Raw genomic sequence first — 16769 nt, forward strand, 5'->3', positions numbered from 1 at the left:
CAGGATATTTACATATTTTATTAAATCTTTACAATCAGTAATTATAATCAAATACACAACTATATACAAGGATTATATACATTTTGCCCAGACTTTTACATCACAGTACATAGTTTCCCTTAGAAATATTGTATACATTTATCACCAAACAATAAAATCCAACAACAGTAGTGTTACAGCACCTGTTAGTACAGACATCTTTTTCATAAATTACATCATAAGAAAATATACGGCTGTAAATTGGGCTTTTAAAAATGTCTTTTATAAAATCTGAACATACAATATTTCATTCACAGAATGTTTTTTTTCTATGTTCTGACTGAAGCCTTGTGCATAAAACGACCAGTTGGGATATTTACTAAATGCCCCCTCCTCTAAATTGATAAGCACTACTGGAATTATGGATGCTGAGCTTTCTTTATGATGAATTTGGCATGGGGTTTGGTGAGGGAACAAATGCTGGTTTTACTACTGAAAGGGCCATGTGATGGTAATTTAAATTAAAGCAAAAATCTCAAGAGTATATTAGAGAAATTAAAATCACAGAGTGCACAGTTTTTCATTTTACTCTCTAAACACTGTGAAGAGAAAGGGAAAAGTATAATGTTAAAGAAATTTGTTCTGAAACAACTGTACTCTTGTTGGAAGCCTATTAAACGTTAAAAAGAAAAAGGAAAACCTACCCAACAAAATATCCCATCCCAAACATATCTAGTAAATTACAATTCTTTCACACCCAAAACTTTATGAGAAAAGCACTGCAAATTAGGGTATATCATTTTAATGGACTTTCCTAAGCAGAAAAAACTAGAACTATTTTTAGTAGGTAAACAAGTGAAGTTTTAAAACTTGAAAATACCTGAATTAAATACTTTCTCTAATATCTAACTTTTAACTTTCAGATAAAATCCATACTTGATTCCAGGTTTGTAAACATTGTATAAATCCTTCTTAGTCAATCAGTTTTATGGCTGTGGTGATCACTTCAGCTCTATCTCTATGCAGCCAACATCTAACTGAGGTAGACCAGATGTTTCTAAAATTCAGGGTCACAGAATCTAAAATTCAGATTCCCTGAATCTTTAGGAAGTAAATAAAATGCTATAAAAGGTACTTAAAAAACAAAACATTAAAAAAAATGCCTAATGCTGTTGAAACTTTTCATGAACTCAAAAACAACTTCGTGGCAGTATGTCAGTTAAGAACAGAGAGTCAGTGACAATGTTGGAGTTTTGAAGCTGAACACTATACCTTCTTTTCTTAGCTAGGGAAAAATAAAGTATAATTCTTCTGCTATTAATCTTTATAGTTTGTTAATTTTATAGTTAAATTTTTTTTCTTTACGTATTCATTTTTCTAAACAAGCTGGTGGTTTAGTCACTAAGTTGTGTCTGACTCTTGTGACCCTGTGGACTGTAGCCTGCCAGGCTCCTCTGTCCATGGGATTCTCCAGGCAAGAATACTGGAGTGGGTTGCCATTTCCTTCTCCAAGTTGCTTCTAGACCTCAATGAATGGCAACAACTCCCTCTAATGGCCAAAGAAAGGTTAAGTGGCAGTAAGCTGGCTTTTCTGTGTATGCCACAAGATCTCTGCTGGAAATAAAATTATGTTGTTTTGATAAATTAGAAAAGCTGGATTTAAAAAACAATGGCTTTGAGCTACAAAAAGAAAACCAAATCAACATATATAAGACTTCTGTAATCCAAGTCTTAAAGGAACATCTGCTCCTTTTCTCCAAGCCCCAGTCCTATAAATCAAGGCAAGTCAAGTAATTATGCTTCAGCTATTTTGGCAGCTTTGCAGTCAAAATGAACAAAGCACTATGTCTATCCTTCCATATACTCTATGTATTATAGTTCTATCTTCTTACACCAAATTTCACATGCAGAGAGACTAAAAATATCCATTTTGGTGTCAGGTTTAATTAAGGGCCAATAAAAGTCTTGTATACTACTCTTTTTTCCCCCCCCCCTCAAAGTGAATTCTCTATTAGATTTATTACTCACTGACCCAATTAACTTTAGCTGGAATTTTTGAAAGCAGCTATTCATCCCCCTTATAAAAGATATGTTTACCTGGGATCTAAGACATACTGTACATGAATATACATAACTACAATACAGCACTGCTGTTCTTTTAACAGCTCCATATACAGTTTAAGTCCATCAGTACCTCCAAAAGTGTGTTTTAAGAAAAAAAAAGTTATTATATAATGACACGGTAAAGAAAAAGAAAATTAAGTCTCAAATATTCCTTTAGAACTGATTCACGTAAGTTTAAAAAAATAAATAGAGTAAAGCCATGATTTCAATTACAGGGCTGTCTACAGATATCAACAAAAAAATTTTAAAAACTTAAATGTGGCCAGCACCAGACTGCCACACACACACACATACACACACACACACACACCCCCCAAAAAAAAACCAACAAAAAATAAAAATATAGGGGAAAAGGTTCCATTAAGCTATATGGCTATATGTTAGTTGCTACTGTGTTTTTTACAAAGGTTACCATAGACTAATTTTCAAGTCCATATTGGAAGGAATACTCATTACAAAACAAAACAAAACTTAAAAACCATGATTCAACAGAAAATGTGACAGATTCCTTAGGTGCAACTTTAGCAACTATAGTTTCAAAGGAGGAAAAAATAGTAGTTACTCCAGAATTTTTAGATCACTACCACAGTTTTATCATGGCTAAGACAGAAAAATGGAACAAAATGTATTCAGCTATTGGCGACACAGGTCTTGTGGCTCAAAATGCATACTACACATGGGATGGAGTAAGGCTGATGGCTAGAGGTAATCACCTCCAAAGAAATGAACTGGAAAAGATTTATAATTTACCCTACAAAGATATAACCTTAAGTTCCATTTCAGAGTAGTCACAGCTTTCCTTATGGAAGGCCCAATGGCAAGTTCATATTGCAACATTATAGTTTCTCCCTTGCTCCATTTTTCAAGAGTATTAAGTAACCAATTTCCACATTACATGACCTTTTTACCTGGTCCCAATGATTAATCTTTACGCAAAGAACTCACTGAGAAAGTACACTGGCTTCAGCTTTGGTTTAAATGAAAAGGACACCATTAAGAGGGAAAAGAAATCAAGTCATCTTGATCATGTTACACAATGAAGCAAGTGAAAATGATGAGCAAAGACTGTTTTCACCATGAATGCATTTGCTTCACAACCACTTAGGTCACTTTGAGTGTTTTCGTGAAGGCAGCATAACCAGAATGCCCACAAAACTCCTATGCATTTCCCCCAAAGAACCTCTAACCCCCAAACCAAGAAAACAGAGAGCTTCCTTTAATTAGAAAGCTGTACAAATCTGTATTCCCCATCTCACAGTTAACTGGATATGCTTCTTAGCTACTATCCAGAGACTGCAGAAATCTGGTTCCAAGGAATGCCCAGTAATCTTTTCCTGGCCCAAGGAGTGCAGCAGGATGGTACAATCCTGTCACCTGGGGGGTGGGGGAGGACTGTGAGTTTGCATTTTTTGATGGGACAGTTTTAAACAAGGTCAGTTCTAACACAGCATGTTCCAGATTCCTATGATAACTAACTCTCCCAGTCAGAACGTGGTTGCTCATCACCATACTTAAAGCCTCCCATGAAGAGAGCCTGCTTAGTATCAGGGCGTCTATTAACCACAGTTTACCTTTTCTTTTGAAATACCTACCACCAGGTAGACTTTTGTGAGTCAGAGCTCATCCTTATCCATCATTTCAAATGCTTCTATGTCTTCATTCCAGTCTGCTAATATGGAGTCTATAGGCTGGGCCTTTTGACCCCAGCTAACATTAGGGTTGGAATCCTCCTCAGTTTCTGACTGTTCTTGAAGCTGGTTATCTAAATCTGTACATTCACCATCAAGACTTGTAGTCTCGAGGTTTTCCACGGGGTTAGAATCCTGTTCAGAAGAAGAAACGCTTGCAGCACTGTCTGTATCTACTGGAGATAAAGATTCTGGATGAGAGTTCACAGAACTTTCCTCAGGAGACTCTTGATCAACCAGATCAATCTCCTGAGACCTTGATGCAATCTGCTCAGCACTCTGAGAGTCATTTTCGGAGGATGGTTGTTCTTCATTTTCCATCTCAGGATCTGTACAGGAAAGAAACAAACTTCATGCTACTTTCCTCCTCAAAACATGTACTATCATATTCTCAAAACCATACTGGTTTTAGTACTCAAGGAAAAAACTGAGAGTTAAAAGAAAACCATGTTAATGCAGGATGACTCTAATAAAGACTGCTGTCAATGGGTGTCAATAAATGCCAAGAAACACACTAAACAAAAATACTATTAAAATGCATAAAAATTTATATGTCTCAAATTTATTAAACACCTAGATTCAGGAAAGCCCACCTGTGAGAACATATTAAACCAAATAAAATTTAAACAGTGCTTGCCACTGCTATAATTTTAATATTCTTTGAAAAGTGAAATCCCCACTCAGTAAACCATGAAAATGCAGATAATACAAAATTAAATGACTCAGGGGTATTAATGTGATTAAGTAACTCCATAAATACAAAAACAGACTATTTACAAAACTTCATTATTGGAAGTCTATGAATTATAATCATAAAATCCACTGGAAGGTGGAAAAGCAGGCTAAACCGCTGGTAATGAATATACGGTAAAACCACTAGAGGCATTTTATTTAGGGTTCCTACAAGAAAGTGCTGAGGTAGCAGCACCTATAATCACAGGATGCACAATTCTCAGACTCTGCAGTCAGTCGGTGAAGGTAAAGGTCTCCTGAGCGTCTTACTGTGTGGCAGGCACCGTGCAAGGTGCTAGGGATAAAACTAGGTGAAAACAAACACTTAACCTGCCCTTCTGAATCTTATAGTCCAGCTGAGGAAAACGTTTACAAATAAACACAAATAAATAGAAGACTCTGTGATGCATGCTATGGTGTTAGGAAAGAATAATGAGATTTGAGGACTTCTTTCAGAATGTGCTTCCCTGGTGGCTCAGAGGGTAAAGTGTCTGCCTGCAATGCAAGAGACCTGGGTTCAATCCCTGGGTTGGGGAGATCCCCTGGAAAAGGAAATAGCAACCCTCTCCAGTACTCTTGCCTGGAAAATCCCATGGATGGAGAAACCTGGTAGGCTACAGTCCATGGGATTGCAAAGAGTCGGACACGACTGAGCGGCTTCACTTTCACTTTCAGAATGTGACACTTGAACTGAGATTTCAAAGATAAGCAGAATTAGTCCAAGAAGAAAGAGAAGATGAACTTATTATAAAACCAGAAAAATGGAAGGAAATAAAGGCACACAGGGAGGGACAGAAGGATACGTATGCATACACCGACCAGGCAGGATTACCTGACATGGGAAGCTTTGGATAGTTTGTGCTGGGGCTGTGCCAGGGGGAAGGTGGGCAAGGGGGAGGAGTTCCCATACGTTCTCTCAGCTGTGGAAAAGGTACATTTTAATTTGACATTTAGGGAAACTAAAGAACAGAAAGCAGTCTGGAGCTTGGAGCTCATTTATGCTAGGCTACCCTAAGTTTGAGCAAAACCAAAAAGAACCTTCATTTCTAGACTGCATTAATCTAGTTTAGAATACGAAAAGGTGTGGGGCTATTTTATACAGTAATAAAGACTGTGCTTTTGACAAAGAATCACTCTAGGGCTACATACATAATATTCTTTTGGAAACCTAGCTAAGGATAAGGAAACAGAGTGGGGTAGGCTCCAATCGAGATGTGGAGTAGAAGGACGGGAGCTCCCCTCCTCCCACAAATAACAGGAAAGATACATCTACAAACAGAACAAATCTCACAGAACACCTACTGGACACAAGCAGGAGACCTCAAACACCTGAAAGGACAAGAAAAACCTCTATCAGGTAGGAGGAAGGAAAAAAAAAAGAGGATGGAGGGGTGGGACATGCACCCCTGGGAGGGAGCTAAAAAGAGGAGCGGTTCCCGCATCCTGGGAAGCCCCCTCAGATCAGCAGGGACAGAAAGGGAGGCTCAGAGGAGAGCACAATCCCCATTTGCGGCAGGCAGAAGAGACATCTGCACAGACTGGAGTACTGCTACCCTGCGCGCCCCGGCCTGAGACATGTGTCCGCTGGTACGGGCAGGGCCTGAATCTCAGGGTTGAGCGCACAGTCCACAGGAAGAGGACTGCTGTTGGCTGTGTGGACAAGCCTGAAGGGGGTTGGAGTGTGCTATGGCCGCAACTGGGGGTGTTTGCAGAAGCACCCAGGCCACCATAGAAGTCAAGCACTATTGTTAAGCGGCACACAAAGGGAGCCCCTTTCTCCACTACCAGCCTCTACCTATGCAGGCTCCAGGATAGTAGACCTTAGTCGCTGCCTCAGTGGCTTAACAAATGCAAATCAGTATACACAGGCTGGACAAACAACAAGGTCCTACTGCATAGCACAGGGAGCTATATTCAGTACGCTGTGATAAACCATAATTCAAAAAGATACACGCACCCCAATGCTTACTGCAGCACTGTTCACCAAGAGCCAGGACACGGAAGCAACCTAGATGTCCGCTGACAGAGGAATGGATAAAGATACGGTACACATATACAATGGAATATGAGTCAGCCATAAAAAAGAATGAAATAATGCCATTTGCAGCAGCAAGGATGGACCTAGAGATTATCACACTAAGTGGTCTGAACGAGACAAGTGCCATAAGATATCACTTATATGTGCAATTTAAAATACGACACAAATCAACATATCTACAAAACAGAAACAGACTCACAGAGAGCAGACTTATGGTTGCCAAGGGCGAGGAAAAGTGATGGAGGGAAGGATTGGGAGTTTGGGATTAACATATCCAAATTAGTGTATATACAGGGTGGATAAACAACAAGGTCCTACTGTTTAACACAGGGAACTATATTCAATATGCTGTGATAAACCATAATGGAAAGGAACATAACTGAATTACTTTGCTGTACAACAGACATTTACACAACACATCAACTGCACTTCAATTAAAAAGAATAGTGTGAATATAGAAAAAGACCAAATTGTATTTTGAGATTCTGTTTTATACTTAAAGTAACTCAATTTTTAACTACACTAGCAAGATGATTAAAGAATTTGATACAGGGTAAAAATAAGTAGGCAAATACAAATAACCCCTCTGTAGTAGCAATAACTGGTTAGAAATAAACTAAGTAACCTTTTTATAATTAAAAACAAAATCTACAAGACACAGAATTAAATTTATTATGAAATCTTATTGCTTAATATTATAAAATCTCAATGAAAAAATAAGATCTGATTCAATTTACAGGTAAGTACCTGTATGTACCTGGATGGAAAGTCAATATTTAACAAAACTTTCCTGTTTATATGTAACATATGCAGTTATACAATTCCAAAATGAATCCCAATTCTACTCCTTTACTTTCTGGACTGGATAGGATTATCTTTAAATTCCTATGGAAGGATATACATCACAGAGAAGTCAAGAAATTCTGAAAAGAATTAGTGAGATGGGAGCTGCATTAAGAGATATTAAAATGTATTCAAAACAGCAAACTATTCAATCAGCTAAATAAAAACAACAGCTGGATAAGTACAAAAAGGAAGACTCGACCACACCACTACAAACCTTCATTCTATGGGGCCTGTTGTCACAGTATGGAATATCACAGTACTAATGATTACATCATTAAATTCAGGGATGGTGAATCAGACTTGCAGAAGCAAAAAAGAATGAAGAAAATCTCAAGATACAAAAAAGAGAGAGAGAGAAAGAAAAGAAAGTTTCAGTAATGAAAGGACAAAGAAACTTGGCAAAGACTTCGAGACTGGATGTTCTACAACCATTCATTCACCCATGCTACCAGCATTTACTGACAACAAGAAATACAGAGCTGAGACACAGGTCAAGAAGTACAATGTAATACAAATGTCAAAAGTACAACTATATTAAGAAGATGTTGGGACTTTCCCCAGTGGCCCAGTGGTTAAGAATCTACTTGCCAATGCAGGGGACACAGATTCAATCCCTGGTCCAGGAAGACCTAGCAACTAAGCCTGTGTGCCACAGGCACTGAGTCTACACTCCAAACCCCGTGCTCTGTAACAAGAGAAGCCACGACAATGAGAAGCCTGTGGCACCACAAGTAGAGCGTAGACCCTATTTGTCGTAACTAGAGAATGCCTGCGCACACAACAAAGACCCAGCACAGCCAAAACTAAATGAGTACAGACTGTTAAAGAAGATGTCCATACATTTTATCTATGAGAATAAGAGAAAAATTCAGAGAGAGGATAGCACTAAACTTGGTGTTTAGAATGACGAAACATTTTTAAAGAGGAAAAGGCTGTGGGAGTGGAATCGGGATAGACGAGGCACTTGTGCAAAGAGGGAAGGTGTGCAAATGCAAAAGTGCAAGAGAAAACACATGGTGACTGAGGAAGAGAGGCTGGAGTCCTTCCGTGTTAATTCTATAAACATTTCAGCTGCCCCTTTCCAAGCAAAGACACCATCTGTTTACACACTAGATTCACCTCCTCAGAACCAAACCCTTTCCAACAGAGACCTAATCTCTACAGATCAACTGAAGGACAGATTCACCCCAATCACATCCAGTGAAGGATAATCTTAGGAAAAGGAACACTACCACAGTTAAATCTTAGGCAGTTCAAACCACTGGCCCTTTCTTTTGTTTCCCCTGTTCTACCTGCCTCTTCACCAGACAGACACAAATATAAAAGTAGTTCTGAATCTGTGTGTCCACACAGCTCTTAAGGCACTGGAAGCCTACGCTATAAACTACAAAATGACAATGTATTCAAACTTTTAAATGCTGATTTTTTTCCCCCCTCTTGAGAAATACTACTGAGAAAAGTCAACTGAATCTTAATTGTAAATTGTTTCAATTCGGATCTCTTGTCTTTTGTTTGCGGACACAGGGTGGGAATTATTATTTAGCACTTTTACAAATTCTAGAAATTCTGGAACCGGACACATGACAGACACAATATTAACACTTCTGTGGATAACTTAACTTTTAGAAGTGTGACTGGTTTAACCTGAGGAAAGCAGCATTTCTACTTAATAAATTACTAATGCTTTATTCTGAAGAAAAATGTATAATATTTATCTGGACATTTTTGCTAGGATATAGGACTGTTGCAGATATTTCTCTTATCAATGGCTGGGATTTATCAGAATTAGAAGGTGGGAGTAGGGGCTTGTTCTGGAGTCTCTGTTTTCTGTATTGATATGTGGGAAGACTGGCACCATCAAAACTGACTTTTTAAGGGAAATATGTATCTGTGGAATGAGATCTTTAGAGAAAACAATCTGGAGGACATTTTAAATCATTCAGATTTTATGGCTGCTATTATTTGGTGTACTTATAGAATCCTACTTAGTATCCTTGTGTGTGTTGTGTGCTAAGTTGCTTCAGTCATGTCTGAGTACCCTTGATGGCACAATAAGGCCAGATAGAGAGCTGGGAGATTTTTTTTTTTTTAAGGATGGTGCCTTCATGGCCTTGTTCAGTGTTTCTCAAAGTATAGATGAGTGCAATTAACTGGAATGCTTATAAAATTTCAGATTCTGATCCCCTGCTTTCAGAGAGTCTGATTCAATATTCTGGAGTAGGCCTCAGGAATCTACACTTCCACCTACCACATCAGCTAATTCTGAAGCAGAAGAGACACACTGATGCATACAGCAACAGCACAGATTAATGGTGCCCACTACAGAGGTTAACCTGGAATATCCTAAGTAAATAAAGCAGTTGATTTAATAAAACTATTATCACTGACTTTTGTTACACTGACAAATATTAACAATTATACTATAACTCATTGTTTACAGTTAATAACGCCCTACAGTTCTTCAAAAAGCTATACAAAAAGGGGAATTTTTCAAGGCTTTTTGTCAAAACATCACACTATAACAGAATCGCAGTCAAAAAATGGACAGACTATCAAAACTTTAAAAAATACATAATTTAAATAAAGCCCTTTTACTGCAAGGTCCTCAAGGGAACACTCTTATGCTGTTCAGACTTTTTTTTTTTTAAATAGCATAACTGATCTCTCTTCATATCCCATCTCTGATATAGGAAGCACATGCTCTACCACAATCTCATAGTCCTAACCCTCACACATTTCCCTACAGATATATGGGTTTTAAAAACAAGTCGATACTTTAAATAGTTTATACTCCATTCCAATAAAAAGTGACCAAAAGTAACACATGCTATACAACAATGTCTTCATTAGAGTAACTCTTGCATGGATATGGACTAGCGAATTCACCTATTATTTAATTTACAGAATTTGTTATGACAGGATCAATAAAGAATCATCATTATGGGACAGCTGACTAGACATGAAAATAATCTAATTACTTTAAATGATGTATTATCATGGTAGCCACTGAAACAATATATATATGCACACACGTGTGTATATACACACGTATATACACATGCATATACATATATATCATTTAAGGCTTATTAAGGATACTTACTACTATTAATAATGTAGCTTGGAATCATTTTACCTTTTAATATTGCTGCTGAAATTCCAATGGTAGCACAAAATAGGGGGGAAAAAAGCAAAGGCATTAAAGAGTTACATGGAATAATAATTTGCCTGTGTTTGATGCCAAAATGCATATAAAGATCTACCTGAAAACAGGGCTCAGGAAGAAAAAAAAAAAACAGGCACATAGGAGGATTTAAGAAGATTAGGAATCCTTTCTATTCTGTTCTATTTATACATCCTTAAGTATATACACCCTACTCACGCCATACTGCTTAAATAGTTAACAACTGAATGAACCTCAAAGAAGAATAAAGCAATACAAGGAGACAACACAAAACACTGATTCGGCTAGCACTAGATTATTGCTAACCTTTTTTTTTGTTTTAATTGTTCCACTTGGAGGTTATACTGAATTGGGTAAGTTTCTTACATATCTGCCAAACAAATATCCCAAACATCAACAACTGTGTACAAATTACACAACTTTATCTGTTGAAGGCGAGGTAGGAGGACTAGTGCTCTCGCTCTAGAGTCTCCAGTGGCTAAGAAAACGGCTATTAAAAGCAGGACTACAGACTACGTCTGATGGTTCACTTTCCCTCATTTGCCCTCTATTCCTAGATGTGAAATTGTAAAAGAATACTAGTGAGACCTTGCATTTATACAATAATTTGGGTTTCAAAGAGCTTTCAATTTACTAACAAAAATTTTGGCCCAGAGAGGGATATATATACACTCTCATGAATTAAGGCATGCTACCTTGTTCTTCAGGCACTAGCCAGTCATGTGTAACTCTTGTAACTTTTAAGCATCTATGTGATGAAATTATCTCAGTGAAGAGAAGCTGCTAGATTTCTACGCCTTCACCAAGACACTGGTTATTTGATTACAGGTGGCTTGGTGAAACCCAATTACTATTATATCATATATAACACTGTTCTATATAATCTCTTTTTACTTCTTATTCTAAAAAAGCCCCAGAGGATATAGTATCTGTGAAATTGAATGGTAAGCCTCTGTGGATGTTAAAAATGACTCTTAATGTAATCTCTTCTGTTTTTATCATTGGCAGAATCATAGCAAAAATTATACATTACATATAAAAATATAATTCTAATGACATTCTAAATCAGCGAACAAAGTGAAATAAACATTTCATTACTCCTCTTTCCAAAAGAAAAACGTATTTTGAAATCACCTAAAAATTTTTACTTCTTTTACCAGTGAACCATAAATAATCATTTTGTAACTCATTTTTGTCAAGTTAAAAAAATTAATGCAAAGTGGAAAACAAAGGATTTTTTTACCCTTACCTCGATCTTTTGCTTTGTCAGAAAGGAGCACTTCCACCTCCTCATACTCCCGGATGGCGTCCAGTATGATACTTCCTTCTTTACTGAATAAAAACAGCATGGGGATCTTAATGTCATCTGTGTCCTTCCCATCCCCCGCCATCTGGAACAGAGGGGCAGTATCACTGCTGCTCCCCTCATTGTCATCTAGCCAGAGAATGAATAAAAGCAAAGATCAAAACGTTCATCCATTAGAAAGGTCCAGCTGCCCATCTTTACTATTTTTCACCTGTCGACATTAATTTCCTACATTAAGAACCACAAAACACTCATACTTGTGGGGTCCACTAATTTTACTCCTAGACATTTACCCTGAGGAAATAATTCAAAAGAAGCGAAATGATTTATGCCTGAAAAAGTTTACTGGAGTCCTTTATACTTGTCAACAACTGTAAACTGTAAGTAAATTATAATGAACTACCTGAGGGAACACACAGAAAAACAAAATGTTATTTTATATATATATATATATAAAAAGTAAAGTACAAAGTTCTATGCTTGTGACTATAAAAATTTCAGATGCTTATGAAAAAGCCTAAAAAGGGAAAAATTCAGAGACTTGAATTACAATGACAGAATAATGAAAATTTTATTGCTATTTACGATTTTCTCTAATGGCATTATATTATGTATTTTTAAAACACTCTTCACAAGGAATAATTACTAGACTGTTTTTTTCCTCTGTAAGTTGAATGAAACACTATTCTGACTTTACACTGGGTAAAAAATAATAGTATGGTTGCTAATTACTACTCTACTGGAGATGTCAGTTATGTCCAGTCCTAATCTCACATGCCAGTCTCCCTGGAGAACCTGTCTGTCACCTCTCAGAGAGCTTGCATGGACAAGCCCTGCAAAGTAGAAAATACCAGGCAGAATCACACCCTTCAACAGCAACTGACCAGACAAAGGATGGCTACCTGACACCCAGTGTCTCTGGGAGATTTGGAAGTGGCACATTTTCAAAAATAGAAAGACTTTCGGTTAGCAGTGGGTAGAAGTCCAGTATTCTTGCCTGGAGAATCCCAGGGACAGAGGAGCCTAGTGGGCTGCCGTCTATGGGGTTGCACAGAGTCGGACATGACTGAAGCGACTTAGCAGCAGTAGCAGCAGAAGTCCAGTTAAGTGACACAGACTGATGGCTTAGGTTGCAATTTTGGAAAAGGCCATTTTGGAACTTCTAGGTAAAAAGAGAGCAGGCTGGTGAGAGACTGCAGATTGAAGCAGAATACCAAAGAGCTGCAGAGAAGAATCCAGGAGGACCCACAGGTAGAGACAAGAAAAATGCTAGCCGTCATGGTTCCTGATGATTTTTAGTTTCCACTTCTAATTCCGTAGAGCATTCAGTAGTATTTCTTACTCTTAGGTTCAACAAAAATAATCCATTTCCATATAGTAAACAAACCTCCCTTACACTAAATAAATTGTCTCTTGTAGGCAAATGATTTTTAAGATAATCTATACTTCTGGTATTTGGGACAAAAAACAACCAAGTCCTAATTTGCTCATTTATATACAATTAAAAGCACTCATGACCCAGATAATCATGATGGTGTGATCAACCACCTAGAGCCAGACATCCTGGAATGTAAAGTCAAGTGGGCCTTAGGAAGTATCACCATGAACAAAGCTAGTGGAGGTGATGGAATTCTAGTTGAGCTATTTCAAATCCTGAAAGATGATGCTGTGAAAGTGCGGCATTCAATATGACAGCAAATTTGGAAAACTCAGCAGTGGCCACAGGACTGGAAAAGGTCAGTTTTCATTCCAATCCCAAAGAAAGGCAATGCCAAAGAATGCTCAAACTACTGCACAATTGCACTCATCTCACATGCTAGTAAAGTAATGCTCAAAATTCTCCAAGCTAGGCTTTAGCAATATGGGAACCATGAATATTTAGAAGTTCAAGCTGGTTTTAGAAAAGGCAGAGGAACCAGAGATCAAATTGCCAACATTCGCTGGATCATGGAAAAAGCAAGAGAGTTCCAGAAAAACATCTATTTCTGCTTTATTGACTATGCCAAAGTCTTTAACTGTGTGGATCACAATAAACTGTGGAAAATTCTGAAAGAGATGGGAATACCAGACCACCTAACCTGCCTCTTGAGAAACCTGTATGCAGGTCAGGAAGCAACAGTTAGAACTGGACATGGAACAACAGACTGGTTCCAAATAGGAAAAGGAGTACGTCAAGGCTGTATATTGTCACCCTGCTTATTTAACTTCTATGCAGAGTACATCATGAGAAACACTGGGCTGGAGGAAGCATGAACTGGAATTCAGATTGCCGGGAGAAATATCAATAACCTCAGATATGCAGATGACACCACCCTTACAGCAGAAAGTGAAGAAGAACTAAAGAGCCTCTTGATGAAGGTGAAAGAGGAGAGTGAAAAAGTTGGCTTGAAGCTCAACATTCAAAAAACAAAGATCATGGCATCTGGTCCCATTACTTCATGGCAAATAGATAGGGAAACAGTGGAAACAGTGTCAAACTTTATTTTGGGGGGGCTCCAAAATCACTGCAGATGGTGACTGCAGCCATGAAATTAAAAAACACTTACTCTTTGGAAGGAAAGTTATGATCAACCTAGATAGCATATTAAAAAGCAGAAACATTACTTTGCCAACAAAGGTCCGTCTAGTCAAGGCTATGATTTTTCCAGTGGTCATGTATGGATGTGAGAGTTGGACTGTGGAGAAAGCTGAGCACCAAAGAATTGATGCTTTTGAACTGCGGTGTTGGAGAAGATTCTTGAGAGTCCCTTGGACTGCAAGGATATCCAACCAGTCCATCCTAAAGGAAATCAGTCCTGGGTGTTCATTGGAATGACTGAGGTTGAAGCTGAAACTCCAATATTTTGGCCACCTGATGTGAAGAGCTGACTCATTGGAAAAGACCCTGATGTTGGGAAAGATTGAAGGCAGGAGGAGAAGGAGACGAAGAGGATGAGATGGTTGGATGGCATCACCAACTCAATGGACATGAGTTTGGGTAAACTCCGGGAGTTGGTGAAGGACAGGGAGGCCTGGTATGCTGTGGTTCACGGGGTTGCAAAGAGTCAGACATGGCTGAGCGACTGAAGTGAACTGAAAACCATGGTAGATGGTGACTGCAGCCAAGAAATTAAGAGACACTTGCTCCTTGGAAGGAAAGCTATGACAAATCTAGACAGCACATTAAAAAGCAGAGACGTTACTTTGCTGATAAAGGTCCATATAGTCAAAGCTATGGTTTTTCCAGTAGTCACGTATGGGACGTGGTCTTTTCAGTAGTCATGTGAGAGTTGGACCATAAAGAAAGCTGAGCGCTGAAGAACTGATGCTTTTGAACTGTGGTGCTGGAGAAGACTCTTGAGAGTTCCTTGGACAGCAAGGTGATCAAATAAGTCAATCCTAAAGGAAATTAGTCCTGAACATTCATACGAAGGACTGATGCTGAAGCTGAAACTCCAATACTTTGGCCACCAGATGCAAAGAACTGACTCATTGGAAAAGAGACTGATGCTGAGAAAGATCGAAGGTAGGAGGAGAAGGAGACAACCGAAGATGAGATGGTTGGATGGCATCACCGACTGGATGGACATGACTTTGAGCAAGCTCTGGGAGATGGTTAAGGACAGGGAAGCCTGGCGTACTGCAGTCCACAGGACTGCTTGCAAAGCATCAGACATAATTGAGCGACTGAACTGAACTGAAAACCATTAGAAACTAAACAAAATGCTTCACCAGAAGCAAAAAAACCTTCAGGGAAAGGAGTTACAACATAAGGAAGTTTCCACTTAGACATTAATTTTTTTAAAAATTAAGGACCACTTCTTTTAATTATTTACTTACAGATCTCAAGATAGCATTCTATAACTACTAGCTACTAATGAAAGCATTTGATTTGACAAAGCTTGCAGAGTACAGAATACCGCAAAAATTAAGACTTTACCAAAAAATGGGGAAAATCTAAAATACTCCACATATGTTCCCAACTTCATTTTTTCATATTTTTTAAAACCCAGTAAGATATCTAAAATAATAGTGGCAGCAAGCTATTAAATTCTTTAATAAAAGTAATCTCGGAGTGGAAAATAACCAAGGATTAAGAGGTGATTTAAGTCAGCCATCAGCAAACTCTTTTTGTAACTGGTCAGATAGAGAGTATTTTAGGCTTTGTTACTGTTACCACCACTCAATTCCAGCACTGTTCTTGAAAGCAGTTACTGAAGATAGGTAAACAAACTGATGAGCTGTGTTCTAATAAAACTTTTACATACAAAAAAAGCAGTGAGCCAAACTTGGCTTGCAGGCTATAGTTCGCTAACCACTAATTTAAGTTTTTTGGCAGAACTTTACCTAATGTTAATATTTAACTATGCAATTCATGCATTCATTACATCAACACTGTAGTGCCCATACAGGATAAGCAAAAGGAATAGTAAAAACTTTTCCAATGAAATAAACCCTTCTATTTTATTTTTACCCATGTCAGTAATTTTAGGAAATTTTATTTCCATTATCTTCAAACCTCACAACCACCTAAAAGATGTTTATTACCATTTTCACTGGAGCTAAAAAAAATTATAATGAATAAACAGGTGAACAATCTAAAGGTTACAGCATGATTTTGTGGAAGAGCCAGGAGCTGCACCCCCATGTGTCTGACTCCAAAGCTTGCGTCTGTGTGGAGGAATGGATATTTTCAGTGACTTTCCACTTAAGGTGGCAGGTGTAATTCTTGCCCCTAGGGGTTTTGGAACTCATGGGCACATTTCTGATCCATGGTATCAGGTGTTTTTACCATCACTCCTGCTGCACCTTCACATCTGACTCAAGTACATTTATTGGCATTACTATACAGAAACCCAGATTTAGGTGTTCAAACAAGGTATGAGACATATA

General features: G+C 38.0%; 1 protein-coding gene across 5 annotated transcripts in view; it reads right to left on the bottom strand.

The window, feature by feature from the left end:
- The window catches only part of EDEM3 (ER degradation enhancing alpha-mannosidase like protein 3), a 69192-nt gene continuing 52423 nt past the window's right edge, over nucleotides 1-16769 (bottom strand). For all 5 annotated transcript variants that reach the window (XM_069546282.1, XM_069546280.1, XM_069546281.1 and 2 more), the window contains exons 19-20: nucleotides 11841-12026; nucleotides 1-4120 (exon numbers count right to left, since the gene is read on the bottom strand). In XM_069546282.1, the coding sequence (XP_069402383.1) occupies nucleotides 3717-4120; nucleotides 11841-12026 (590 nt within the window). In that variant the 3' untranslated portion in view covers nucleotides 1-3716. The remainder of the gene's footprint in view (nucleotides 4121-11840; nucleotides 12027-16769) is intronic.

This window comes from Ovis canadensis, chromosome 12 (genome assembly GCF_042477335.2).
Source record: "Ovis canadensis isolate MfBH-ARS-UI-01 breed Bighorn chromosome 12, ARS-UI_OviCan_v2, whole genome shotgun sequence".
Taxonomy (NCBI): domain Eukaryota; kingdom Metazoa; phylum Chordata; class Mammalia; order Artiodactyla; family Bovidae; genus Ovis; species Ovis canadensis.